This window comes from Callionymus lyra, chromosome 7, assembly GCF_982586985.1.
Source record: "Callionymus lyra chromosome 7, fCalLyr1.hap1.1, whole genome shotgun sequence".
Taxonomy (NCBI): domain Eukaryota; kingdom Metazoa; phylum Chordata; class Actinopteri; order Syngnathiformes; family Callionymidae; genus Callionymus; species Callionymus lyra.
Genome location: NC_141824.1, coordinates 7,388,436 through 7,403,585, shown reverse-complemented (window position 1 = coordinate 7,403,585; position 15,150 = coordinate 7,388,436). Strand labels below are relative to the sequence as shown.

Below are 15,150 nucleotides of genomic sequence, written 5' to 3'. Positions count from 1 at the left end.
GACTTTTAAATCTCAGTAACAACCATATTTTTTTTTACATTCAGGAACAACAAATTAAATATTTGGTAAAATGAACAAAAGTTTAAACAAAACATTTGGAATCATTGATGATCTTGATCACGTGTCGCAGCTACAGCCGAGAACACGTGAACCAAACCATGTCTCATCATCCTAACGCTCAAGAGTTGCTGGTTCTCCTGCCATGTTGAGCATCTCGCGGCTGAAGAGCCTCTTGAGCAGTGCGGTCACTCGCCTCCACTCCACCACGTATCAGCAGCTGGTCTTATCGTGGAACTCGCTTTGAGATGAAGCGAAACACTCCAGGGTGCGACGGGTTCCATTCCCGGCGTGTCCCGGCGGTGAAGACTCGATCTGTGACGAGTGTTTACTTCCTAAGACTGTCAGAAACATCCCCAACATTCCGCCGGATTAATGCGGATTAAGGTTGAAGCCGCGATACCAGGTGCTCGTTCGTTACGTCGCTCCGATGACTTTTATTAGGTGGTAGTGATGAGAGTTCATTAGTGTGTAGTAGAAGTGTGCGTCAGCGGGTTGTGTGAATTAATTTGTTTTGACTCCCGAGTCGACACAATTGATTGTCAGAAGTTGCCCCGGTCATTAAATCTTGTAGGAAGTAGAGATTGATGGTTTGAATGATGTCGAGGGTCAATTATAAATGTCATAAAAATAATAAGTGCTCGGAGGTTGATTCACTTTATTTAATGAAATTACGACGACAATGACTTGTAATGAAAGTTTTCACTTCGTGTCAAATCTGATGGATTTACGACGTCAGTCATAAATATATAGTTGTGTGTGTTTTATGATGATCATTGACTTTATGATGATCATTGACTTTTGTTCTTTTAATCAACTGCCGTGTTCCTGCTCTGAGCTGAACACACACAGACTCACAAAACAAACACCACCCTAACAGAGAAACACACACCACCCTAACAGAGAAACACACAAACGCACACCATCGTAACACAAAAACACACACACTTCCCTAACACAGAAATACACACACCTCCCTAACACAGAAACATACACCATCCTAACACAGAAACACACACACACACACACCATCATAACAAAAAAACACACACACACACCACCCTAACACAGAAAGACACACACCATTATAAAACAAAAACACCCACACACACACCACCTTAACACAAAAATACACAGAAGCACATGATCATATCACAAAAACACACACACACACACCATCATAACACAAACACACCCTAATACCACCCTAATACAGAAACACACACACACTTCCCTAACAGAGAAACACACACCACCCTAACACAGAAACACACACACGCACACCATCATAACACAAACACACACACATATCACCATAATACAGAAACACACACACACACACTTCCCTAACAGAGAAACACACACCACCCTAACACAGAAACACACACACGCACACCATCATAACACAAACACACACACATATCACCATAATACAGAAACACACACACACACACACTTCCCTAACAGAGAAACACACACCACCCTAACACAGAAACCCACACCACCACCAGAACAAAAAACACATATACACCCAACAAAAACATATAAACAGAAATACACACATCACTACAAAAAAGATACACACACGTGCACTCATCAACATAACACAAATACACACAAACAGACCATCCTTACACGAATACAGAAACACACATGCGCACCACCTCAACATATAAAGAGAAACACACAAACACAACCCCAATTACAGAAACACACACACAACCCCAACACAAATACAAAAACACTCACTCACACACCATCACAACAAATATATACACACACCTACAGAATATCAGTGATAAATAAGCAGAGCTTAAGAAATTCACTTATCATTGAAACCAGTATTAAGAGTAATTGGAATTTAATTTATATAAAATGTATATGAATACTTATTGATTATGTTCATATACCTGCAATGTTAATTGTAAAATTAACTTTTTTAAATATAACAATACAATTAAATTATTTATAAACTGAAGACACTATTGTTTTATTTGTCAACATTGTCTGAGAAATATAATAAAAATCATATCCATCAACGTCAGTAACATTTTCGTATTAGAAATTGAAGATTTTTGAAGTATATCCAGTTTCTTGTTTATTTTCTCCTCCACACTGATCGTATCTGCTGCACTTTTTATTGCCTTCTGGAAACAGCGGCACCAAAAAAACCAGGTTAAGAAAGTTTTTTAAGACTTTCTGCAATTTAATAGACAATCCGACCGAGACAACGGAGCGACAAACTTCTATCATAGATCATTTAAAAAGAAAGGGTTTCTATCGTCGGGACATTTTTCCGTCTCACGCTGACAGAAACCTTTAGTGGATTCACTCAACAATCCATCAGCGTCAAAGTTCTAAAGAGAGAAAAGATTATTATTGTTTTCACGTCCACGTCGATACCTTGTCTTATGAAGGTGTCAGAGTTTAAGATAAGATAAGGGACGGATGTTATGGATTTCAACAGTTATTCAGAGAAATAGTAGAGAGTTTCCTTTGATATTCTATCTGTCAGGTGTGATAGTACTCAGAGAGCGCAGACCTCTGCCAAGCAGCTTTCAACCACCACAGTCATGGACCTACGTTCTATATTATTAGAAACCTTTTGACCTTTGACCTTTTGACTAGTTGATAATAAACGGTTGAATAGTTTAAATGGGACATTAGGTGGACGCAGCTTCCCGGAACTCGCTTGCACAACATAGTGGAAAGAATAAGGTTTAAGGTTGATTCAGTTCAATTAAATTCAATTTAAAGTGTCTTATCATTACAAAGTTATCTCAAGCCATTTTACAGTTGAAGTAAGACTTAAGTGGAGAAAGGAAAAACAGATCCAAGCAATTCAACAATGTGTAAATCACATCGTGGCGTTGGCGAGGAAAAACTTCCTTTTAGAAGGCAGAAACCTCGAGCAGAACTAGACTCATTGGTGCCGTCCTCCTGCTGTGACCGGCTGGGAGGAAGACACTTGTTTTTCTTCAGTCCAAAAAACAATCTTAAAAACATCCAAATATCTCCATGCCGCTCGTTCGCAACGTGCCTCTTGTGTTGAAGCTACACATGAGAAATTTTCCCCGAAAAAAGTTGAATAATTTGAAACATGTTAGTAGCTGAAGTTCACTGTGTCTAAGGGTAAATTACGAGCAAGCTTTTTAGGTATTTGGATTTTTCTGTTGTGTCTTTTTAGAAGAAGAAAAGTAAGTCCCGGTCGCTAGTGATGGTCTGATGAAGCTTCACAAAACAATGTCATTATCTTCAGAGTCCACTAGATGGCGTCTCTGCACTATTTTCCATTTTTTTGAATGACTCTTCTAATGAAACATCATTTTTAAACTGTTGGCGCCACCTACTGACCTCTAAACAACATGACACTGTTTCATGAAGCTTCACCAGTCGATCACTACCGGTCGTTACAATGACACATGTTACACAAATGAGTTAGTTGACATGAGGGTAAGTAGAAATTGAGTTGAAATTAAAAGTAAGTTCCTCATCATGAGCATGTTTTCAATTTATTACTTTATAAAGTTGCTCTGAAATCTGGGCAAATGAGAGGTTACGAGAGTCCATTATGACGTAATGATGGCTTCACTCCTCCTCCAGCCAGCTGTAATCACGCCCCCGCTTTGTTTACACAATGAGTCCCTTGGAGGTGGAGACTTCCTGGATCGATGATGAGCGATCACAAACCTCCATGCTTGACCAATCACAGCAGAGTGGGTGTGGTTATGGTAAACAAAATTGTAACTTAAGAAAGTAAAGTAAAGGTTATTTGTAAAGATCTTTCTAGACCAGGGTCACAAAGCGCTTGAACAATCAAAAACAATACACAGTTGAAATATATACTTTAAAAGATCCAGACAACACAAGACAAACACAGGAGTCTCAGAGAATCAGAGAGAAGCTCAAATAAAAGTGTCTTGAGATGTTTCTTGAAGGAGTCAGTAGATCATCAAACACAGATGTTTCTTGAAGGAGTCAGTAGATCATCAAACACAGATGTTTCTTGAAGGAGTCAGTAGATCATCAAACACAGATGTTTCTTGAAGGAGTCAGTAGATCATCAAACACAGATGTTTCTTGAAGGAGTCAGTAGATCATCAAACACAGATGTTTCTTGAAGGAGTCAGTAGATCATCAAACACAGATGTTTCTTGAAGGAGTCAGTAGATCATCAAACACAGATGTTCCTTGAAGGAGTCAGTAGATCATCAAACACAGATGTTTCTTGAAGGAGTCAGAAGATCATCAAACTCAGAGATGTTTCTTGAAGGAGTCAGTAGATCATCAAACACAGATGTTTCTTGAAGGAGTCAGTAGATCATCAAACACAGATGTTTCTTGAAGGAGTCAGTAGATCATCAAACACAGATTTTTCTTGAAGGAGTCAGTAGATCATCAAACACAGAGATGTTTCTTGAAGGAGTCAGTAGATCATCAAACACAGATGTTTCTTGAAGGAGTCAGTAGATCATCAAACACAGATGTTTCTTGAAGGAGTCAGTAGATCACCAAACAAAGATGTTTCTTGAAGGAGTCAGTAGATCATCAAACACAGATGTTTCTTGAAGGAGTCAGTAGATCATCAAACACAGAGGTGTTTCTTGAAGGAGTCAGTAGATCATCAAACACAGAGATGGTTCCAAAGCTTAGGAGCAACAGTCTGGAAGGATTTCTCTCCTCTGGTCCGGAAGTTCAGGAACCATCAGTAGATTCTGATCCACAGACCTCAGAGCCCGAGCTGGGGTGTAAGTCTGGATCAGATCACTGATGGAAGGTCTGACCATGAATAGATCTGAAAGTAAGAACCAGAATTTTAAAATGATCCTGAAAGAAACTGGCAGCCAGTGAAGAGTTTTAAGGATCGGAGAAATGTGAGTTCTTCTACTAGAGCGGCTCAGAACTCTGGCTGCAGAGTTTTGTATGAACTGCAGGCGAGACGATCCTTCTTGTTTACACACCAAAATAAACTGCTACAATAGTCTCAACGACACAAACGCATGGATTATAAGATCCAGATCGTGTTGTGACATCAGTGTTTTCAGTGGGCGGGGCTTACGATTATTTTCTAATGTCAATATTTAAATGAAAAGAGATAAATATATACACTTTAGTTGAACTTTAACACATTTGAGTTTATTTCATGGTATTTTTTAACTAAAGCTACACATCAAAATCCACAAAAAAAAAGCCTTAACAAGAATAAATCTCTTGTCAGTTTTAGTTAAAAAGCATTTTTTTATGTGTGTGTAAATATTTCATCCATTCATTCATTTTCAACCCTCTATTACCGTAATGTGGTCACATGCAAGTCACATGGCACATAGAGATGAACCACCACAAACACACACTCTGGGATAAGTACGATTTTGAGCACTTTTCTGAGTGTGGGAGGAAACCGGAGTTGCCAGGAAAGAAACACCAGAGAAAGACACCGGTCGCCACAAGAAACTTTGTGTTGGTGTGAATCACAACTTAACCTTTTTTTTAACGAAGACACAAAAACATGTTTCACACATTATGAGGCCCTCACAGGTCGAGTGGAATCGACGTGTGGTTTGTCCAGTTTCTTTTAACATGTTTCATGAAAGAAGGATTCATTCTGTCGTCTTCAAGGTTCGTTCTATTGACCACGATGGTTCTTCTCCATCCTCGGGTTCATCACAAGATGATGGTCGAGGTCTGAGAGAAGCTAATTTACTTCAAAGAAAGTCCATGAGTTCCTCTGAAAGGTTCTGACTCACTCTTGGGTCAACAGAAAAATAGTAACGCTTGTGTGAAGAAAAAAAGTTTCCCAATTTTCTAAGGTCAAAGTAAAAATTTCTCTATTTCTTGATTGTTTCTTTCTTTTTTTAGAAGTTGGTCGCAAGGACATCTCAGCCTTTCAAGAGTTTTTTTCTTAAGCTACCGGAACGTTTAAGGTCAAACCTTTTTGGAACTCAGCCATTTGTTTTGATGTAGCAAAATCCAAGTCCTCTGTGAAGTCCATAAAACATATTTGGAGAGTCAGGCGAGGACTTTTTATTAGCTGTTTTTTGCGCTCGTAGATAAATTCCGTCCTTCACTTCCCCTTCCGTGAGCTCGCACACGAAGAACCGCGACCGTGTGATGATAAACATCCCATAAAGTGACAAGTGTACATTCATCAATTCCAGAGGTGCACGTCTCACGACCTTGTTTTGTGTATTAGTGAACGAAAAGAAGCGACTTTGAGACACTTGAGATTTTCTTAAAGTCAACATCGTTGAATATAGTTGTAGTTTTCTGTTGTATTTTTGTGTTTCTGACGCCTTGAACTAATGGTGGCCCTCCAGGTCATTTGATATGGTTTTGCCAGACGTTCAAATAGTATTAAAGCCGCAATAAGTAATATCTCAAGGTAATTAATATAGGTTTGTGTTTTCTGTGATCGATTAGTTTCACTTTCAGGAGTATTGACTCACGCAGTAGAATTTAAGTAAGTAAGTAATATTTATTTATATAGCTTTTCCAGACCAGGGTCACAAAGCGCTTTAACAATCAAAACAATACTCAAAAAAGTATAAACTTTAAAGATCAAGATAATACTGAGAACAACACAGTTTCTCGCCATATATTCAATATATAGGCAACTCAGAATATTCAATTGCTGAATTCAACATTTCAAGGTTTTCAGAATATTGTGTTTTAAATTAAGCATTGAATGTTTTTGAATAATTTCATTTAGTAATTTCTGTAATGAAACGTTTAAAAATTTGTATAATTGTAATACTTGTTTTTTTAAATTTGTCTTAATTAAATAGTTGAATTGAATGATTAGGACATTTTCTAATGAATTTTATGACACAAAAATAAATGGTCCAAGTTAAATCATTTTATTTGTAAATAAAATTACAACTACTCATGTAAAAAAGGCTATGAATTAATGATATTTAACTTAGATTACTGGAATTTTAAACTCTATGTGTAAAAAATATCCAATCATTTTTAAAATATTCTTTTTAAATTCAATTATATATATATAAACATTTAAAAAAAAAACATTGTTTCAACTTTTTTAATATTAAACTGATTTAAATAAAACATTCAATACAGATAAACAAATCATTTCAATTAACAAATTATTGAATTCCTTTTTTTATTTTTATTTTTACGTTTTGAATTGATGTCTTGAAACAGATGTTGCGTAACGGAGAATCCAGCTTGCAGTTGCACCGTTCTGACACTGGGAGGAGCCTAAAAACAACATTTCCAATCTCTTCTTTCATTAGAAATTGAATTAAAATTAAAGTTGCACTGAAAACTGGATCAACTGTGACCAGAGTGAGTCGGTGACTATTATGTATCTTTTATTTTTCTGAGCAATATCTCGTCTAAAAAAAATCAAAGTAACCACGAGAATTGAACTACAATGTCAACATCAAATATAGCATCAGAACGTCGTTAAAACGTACCTTATTACACGAGGACTCGTCACTATCTAGAAACAAAAGGTTATTTATGCGTCGCATCCTTCAAATCCTCTGTTTTCCTGCTAATGAGGCGCCTCTCGCGCTGATCTTCACCTCCTCGCTCGCTGTTGCTCAAAGTGCTTCTAATCACCGACAACAACATCCACTCCACCAGCGTTTGTAACACAAACTCCCTGAAATTAGGCAGGAAAAGGATGATTGGTGTGAGATTCCTGCTCATTAAACCACTTTAAGTGATTTTCTTTTCACAATCCTGCACTAACAGTGACGCCATGTATCGTGGGTTTGTCTGATGAAGCACATTTTTAACTGAGAGATCAGACGTGACTTTTCATCCAAAGATAAAGAGTATTCATTACAATTCTCTCTCAATAAAAGCCACTTCAAAATCATCAAAATAAACTGACAATAGTTTACTCATGAAACCAGATCAACTCAAGTGTTATTATTGCTTTTCTGTAAATGAAAAGCTGTAAAATTAACCTTTTTTTCTGAAATGACTTGGTTTTTAATTCGCAGTAACATCAATTACTAACAGGATTGTGATGAAGAGACAAAAATTTAACTTGAAAATTATTTGTAGGTCTTTTTTTATGAAGATAAAACGAGAAAACGAAGCATTAATTCTTCATCTGACATTTTACAGCAACGCAGTTACACACTTCTGACACATGGTGTCGCCAAAATCAATTCAAAATGTGACGTAGTTTTACATTGACGTCTTATTTATTTTTTCCTCTCTCTCCAGGCTGTCCACCTCCCAGGGTATTAACATCCAGACTCTCGGCACCTCCACTCTTCTCATGATTCCCAGCGTTACCGAAGAGGATTATGGGAAATACACCTGCGTGGCCTCGAACCGCCTGGGCGTCCAGAATGCCAGCCTTTTCCTTTACAGTGAGTATGAAAAGATAAAAGTGCAAAGATTAAATGAAATCAATTAAAAATGTTGCTCTAGATCTTAAACGTGTCGCATCAGAAAACACCTATACATTTACACGTTTATTTATTTTTTATTTATTTATTTTTTGATGAACGTTAACATCTACACTCAGACACAACCATTGTTTTATAAACTGTAGATGAAACATTTCAACATGAAAAAGTGCTGCAGGATAAATAAAATAAGGTTTAGGAACTCATTTTCAAGATCACTGTTTGACAACTTACAAAAAAAAGAGTTTTATCAAAACTGAAATAAGCATGAAAACATACAAAAAATATCCCAGAATACCTCATTGTACCTGAAACAAAATATCAGCATTGAAATGTGAAGAATTGTTATTCGGAGTAACATCAATAACTAACAGGATGGTGTTGAATGAACATTATTTTAAAATATTAAAATCTAACTCGAAAATTACTTGTAGGATTTTTTTAATGGAGAAAAAACAACCCATTAATTCTGCCTTTGACATTTTACAGGAACGCAGTTACAGTTTACTTTTCTGACATGTGGGGTCACCAAAAACAGTTGAAAACTTTGCATATTTTTGCTTTGACGTCTTCTTTATTTTCAGATTTAGATTCAGATACTTTTATTTATAAGTTTAACACCCGTCAAAAATAAATGAATACAGCTTGACTCTCATCTCACTTGGGACGGATAAATAAAGCCCTTCGTGTTTAGTAAAAAAAAAACATTTTAAAAGTCGGCCGCACAGAAAGAAAAAAAATATTTATATAATCCTGTTCTATTTATTATTTGCTATTATATTAAAATATTAATCCTCTTCTCCTTGTGTTAACAAAGTAGATATATATGCAGTATATATTATATATATAAATATATATATATACAGTATATATATTATATATTAGTTAAAATGAATCCTCCTCTCCTTGTGTTAACAAAGAAACTTTGAAATATAATTGTCTTTATTTATAGTTTTTATTATATTATCATTTATCTTTCCATTTTTGTTTTCTCTATGGCTCATATAAAATGTTCACTTTCGAAACAAATCACGTAACAATTTGTTTCAGACGAGGAACATTTGAACGTGTAAAATAATGATGAAAATGCAGTTCAGGATCACAGCCACTAGATGTCGGTATTAATCACAGCGTCAACTCACCACTAAACTGACGTGTTTCTCTCTCTGTCCGACCTTGTGTCTCCAGGACCTGGGACGGGTCGAGACATCAACGGCTCTGTCTGTGTATCTCAGTCCATGTGGCTCTTGCTGGCCTGCGTCGTCTGCCTTCTCTTCAAGTGTTAATACCCCTGACCCTCCCTCTTCCTTTCACTGGCCTTCTCTCCTTCCGTCCCGTCCTCTCCGATTCACCGGCATCCTTATTGCGACCTTAGAACCGACTTTTTTCCACTCCTGGACTGTTTGCATCAAGGAAACATTGCGTGCTTCCAAGAAGGCACCGCGTTACAGATCCTCTGAGAACGTGTCAAAGAAAACGGCGATTTCAAGGACAAAAACAGGCAAACAGAGCTCTTTTTACACGATTGTGTTGCTCTTTTTCTTTTGTACGCACTTATTATTTGAAGCTTTATCTTGTCTTCGAGTGGTAAACGAGCTTGAGTGGTGTTTTTTTTTTTTTCTTCTTCGATGATTATGAAAGTCAAGGCTTCCAGCTCGCCTGGAACGCCAACAATCATTTGTCTGTAGAGACACTGACCACCGAAGAGATTCCTTCTTTACCCGTATTTACATTATGTTTGTATTGTCCAGTACCTTTTTTATTTTTTAGATTATTAATCAACAAAATATGAAGTAATTACCAAATAACCATAAACTATATTGACTATGAGAAAATTCTTCTTTCTTTGCTCTGATTTTCCACGAGTTTGGCAAACAAAAGCTTTTATTCCTCTCCGTTTATTTGTGCTCAGGAGCAAAAATGTTCCGTCCATTTGTTCGGTGAGTCATTCTCGTCCTAAACTCCAACATGTTTCTAATTTAGTGCTGAACAAAGCGACAAATGTAGATTTCGGAGCTGAGTCAGCAGCCAGAACAATGTGTATGTTTGCACATCTGAACAAATTCACTCTGCCACACTTAAACCTTTCAACTTGATGATGATGATGACGATAACATCATTTATATTTGAACTAAGTACGTCTGTTTAAATGTCCTTGGATGTGTTTTACCTTAAAAAGACAAGTTATTCTCGATCAATATAATTAATAAAATATTTAAAAAGAAACATTTAACTTTCATCCAAACATTCGGCACAGAAGACAAATAAAAAACTACTTTACTTTACACTTTAATTCACAGTAACATCAATAACTAACGGTGATGGTGATGAACAAACATAATTTCCTATTATTTGTAGGATTACTTTTATGAAGATTAAACAAGAAAACGACCCATTAATTCTGCATCTGACGTTTTACAGCAACGCAGTTACACTTTTCTGACATGTGAGGTCGCCAAAAACAGTTTGCTTTTGTTATTTATTTTAGAACTTAAACATACATCAAAACTAAGAAAATGCAGTTTGATTCTAACCTCATTAGGGCCACATCAACAAAAATCATCGAGTTCAGTAAAAACATGAACAATTAAAACATTTAGATTTCAGAGCTGAGTCAAAAGACAGAGTTTATTTCAGGAACTGAACAAATTCACCCTGCGTCACTAAAACCTTTCATTTTGATGATGATGATGATGATAAAATATTTAATATTACAAAAAATGACATCCGTTTCAATGTCCCTGGATCTTATTTCCCACCTTACTGTACTCAAAAGATGAGTTTGTCTCTATCAATATAATTAATAAAACATGTTAAAAGAGACAAAAATGAAATTGAACTTATCTCGATATGCAGCAGACTAAAAAACAAAAAAAACTTGCTTTTTAATTCACAGTAACATCAATAACTCACAGGATTGTGATGAACAAACAAAAGTGTGACTTGAAAATAATTTGTTTTTAAGAAGATAAAACGATAAAACGACACATAAATTACCTACTTACTAACTTACATTAATTCTGCATGTTAGTTCACAGCAACGCAGTTACACATTTCTGACATGTGGTGTCGCCAAAGTCAATTCAAAATGTGACGTACTTTGACGTCTCATTTATTTTCAAATTTAGATTCAGATACTTTTAGTTAGAAGTTAATCTCACATCAATAAATTAATTAATATAGTCTGACTCAGATCTCATTGGGGCCACATAAATAAAGCTCCTTGTGTTTAGTAAAAACGATTTTAAAATTCACTTGTTTATCTTTGGGTCGCACAGAAGGAGAAAATATATTCATTCAATTCCTGATCTATTGATCATTTCTATTTCAAAGGTGCTTTGTTTTTTAGAAAACATTATATTTTCTCTAAAGTTAACTCTTTACACGTCAAGACGCTGGTTTTAGTGAAGTTTACTCAAAACATAAACATTTAAACTAGTGAAAATGAGTGAAACACAAACTCGACATTTATTAATTTTCATCTGAAGGACGATCCGTGGATGTAATGCCGACATTAAACCGGTGCAAAAAAAGGTTGGGACCTGATCCCCTGATCTAAAGTTCAATATGAGAAAATAGAGCTTTTGTTTGCCATCTTTGACGTATACTTGTGAAAAAACTGGGCAAACAAAAAAGTTGTTTTAAATGTATTATTGTGTTTACATGGAAATTAAAGGGATCATTTTTTTGCAGCCAATTAAAACGGCAGCTTGATAGAAATGTCTGTAAATGTTCCTCACGATGCTATGAGACGACGAAGCTAGTAAACGGTACGAACGATACTGTAGAAGATGTTTACGGGCAGTGAATTGTAAGTAGGATTAAAAAAAAAAAAATCACTCATCTCTCATGTGGCTTTACATCCAACCGTCTTTCCTCCGATTTTTAACTCAAATATAAAGATGCGTTCTGTACATAGTAACAACTGTAAAGCGACTTTCAGCTCCAGATACTGTGCCACACTCAGCATTTGATTTACCTTCACTGGAATCTGGATTTCAAAAAAAAAGAAATGTATGACACCAATGAATGACTTATTGTAAATTCATTTCTTTCTCTATTTCAAAGATGTGTGTGTGTTTATAATGAAACAGAAGAGTCATGATATATATTGAGCATATTTTTCTGTCTTTACCTCATTTATTTTAGTTGTCTGTAAATATACTTGAAATTAGAATTAATGGAGGTTTCACCGATCCATGTTTTTAAATATGCTAGGAATGTGTTGGTAAATCTGCTCAGCAAAATTAGACTCTTCAAACCTCTCCCTGATATAAGTGTTTTCGATTGACAACGACTCGGACGTAAGGCAACTTCAAAGCCCTGATGTGTAACATTTTGAATCAAAAGTTAATTCTGAGATGATGGCGCAGTACAACTGTGTTGCTAATATTTTAACGATGCTCTTCATATGGTAATTTTGCCTTTGAGTGACCATGTGACCACTGAACTGCTTAACATTAGTAAGTAAGTAAGTAAGTAATTTATATTTATAGAGCGCTTTTACAGACCAGGGTCACAAAGCGCTTAAACAATTAAAACATTAATCAATTATTATTAATTAATTAACTTTAGTGAATCTGAGTGCGACATAAAACGCTGAAATCACTTTTTCTGAAATTTTTTTTGATCCGACACCAGGTGGAGCCAAAAACAGAATCTTAATTTTACATATTGGGGCTTTAATAAATGATTAACTCGACTTTTAAATGACCAAGAGAAAGCAATGATTTTTTTTTCTACGCATTTATTTTTTGTCTTTTTCAGCATCTATTAAAGACTAATCTTTAATATCAGTGTTTAATTTGTTGACGGACGGTCAAGCTTTTCAATCCAGTGAATGATTTATTCAATTGTTTTCCTGTCTTTAACCATGAACAGTGTGTAATTGAAATCTTCTTTCTACTAACACAAGTGATCTGCAAGTTGTGGCGGAGTAACTGTGTGCGACTCGTACTCGAGGACGCGCCTCTTCCAGCTTATCTGTCTCACGTTGTGTCACCAAACTAACCTCAGGGCAGAGCGAAGCTGGCCTGGGTCGGCCGACCGGACGACGATTGGATTCACTAGACAACACACAGAAAAAAAAGGGCGTGTTACTATATTTTAAGACCTTCGAGGACCGGATTTACCCTCTCCAGACTCGCTTGGGATCGTGGAGGAAAATGCAGCTTCAAGAAACAACTTAAAAGCCATTGTGTTCGATCCGCGACGTGGCGACGAGAGAAAGATGGCTGTCCGTCCGTCACGCTTCCGTAGAGACCAACAGCCTTAGGACAGAGCAACAAGTAGACGGACGCTACGATCCAGAACCGACGGAAACGTTCACATAGCTTGACTGTAAAACTGGCTTAAAGTACTGTATGTGTGCACGTCTGTTTGCATCTTCTTCCGTTTGCTTATTAACCTTTGGAACATGACGCCCATGTTCTACTCCTCGTGGTTGCCACGGTAACCGCCGACACACATCTCGATTATTTTCCTCCCTCCTCTGTGTGTATATACAGTATGGTGTTTCTACATTAGAATGTTGTGAAGTCAGCCAAATCCTTAAAAAGCTCGTGTTTATATAACATTTAAACATGAATCTCACACGTTTGTATTTACTTACCTGCCATGAGGAAATTACGATGCAGTCAAGCATTCTGACAACAACGATGTTTTATTCCCGTTTTACTCCATCATGGCATCAGGTAACTGCAGTCTGTTTCTAGGAGATTAAAAAAAAAAAAAAGGTGTGTGGTTAAGCTATATGAGAAAATGTTCATACGACAAAATAAAAGCTGTTTGAATTCAATGTTCTGTATTTTGAAGGTGAGATGTGGTGATCTCTTTTTATTCTGGGGCTGATTGAAAACACACGTGTTTATCGACATGTAAGAAGCAAAATAAAATAATATATGTATTGTTACATTCTCTTGAGAAGACATTTTTGACACGACATTCCGTATGAAGGATGCTGCGTTCGAGGTTCTGCAAGCCGCCACTAGGTGTCAGTGTTGACCAACTTATCGTTATCGTGGCCGTGGAGCATCTACTCTGGTGGTCGTTCAAGAGCTTAAAAGACAACATGTCTCGGTTGATTTGTGATAATATGATGATATTATTTCGTCATTAGATTAATAAAGATGACAGAGCAAAGGCATTTCCTTGAGTTTCCTAATTTAATGGCGTTATGGGGAAATATCAGGGAGACTAAAGCTTCATTATTTAAAGGTCAGATACTTTCACGTGGTATTTAAGTTGACCTTGGGGTCAATGTTAATAACCATATATTGAGATGACGATACATACATCAATAGTATGGTTGAAAATGCAAAAATAAATTATTTTTGTTCCAACTTTTATGTGTTTCAAGTTCAGCGTTAACATCTTTAAGTGAATAAACTCTGTGTACGGCGACACTTTTACGTCAGGGGTGGAAAATTAAATGATATACTGTGACTTTTATACGGGGCGTCAAGCAGAAAAATCGAAGGGACAAACAAAGAACAAAGATTCATTAATAGGAAATTTTTGAAGGGTAAAAGAACATTTAAAAAAAAGTTCTAGTCTTAATTTAATTGTTTTATTTGTTAAGTTTTATAAGTGCTAATATACCATAAAACACATTGTTTTTAATTTGTTTATTCTCTATATAAGTTTCGTCTGGAAAATATGACACAAAAGCACTATGGGAAATATAAAACTATTAACTATAAACAGG

The 15,150-nt window shown here is 36.1% G+C and overlaps 1 protein-coding gene across 1 annotated transcript in view; it reads left to right on the top strand.

Moving 5' to 3' along the window:
• lsamp (limbic system associated membrane protein) overlaps window positions 1–14,241 on the top strand; it is a 296,556-nt gene extending 282,315 nt beyond the window's left edge. The window contains exons 7-8 of the mRNA XM_087794813.1: window positions 8,257–8,405; window positions 9,633–14,241. Of these exons, the coding sequence (XP_087650939.1) occupies window positions 8,257–8,405; window positions 9,633–9,730 (247 nt within the window). The 3' untranslated portion in view covers window positions 9,731–14,241. The remainder of the gene's footprint in view (window positions 1–8,256; window positions 8,406–9,632) is intronic.
• The last annotated feature ends 909 nt before the right edge of the window (window positions 14,242–15,150 follow it).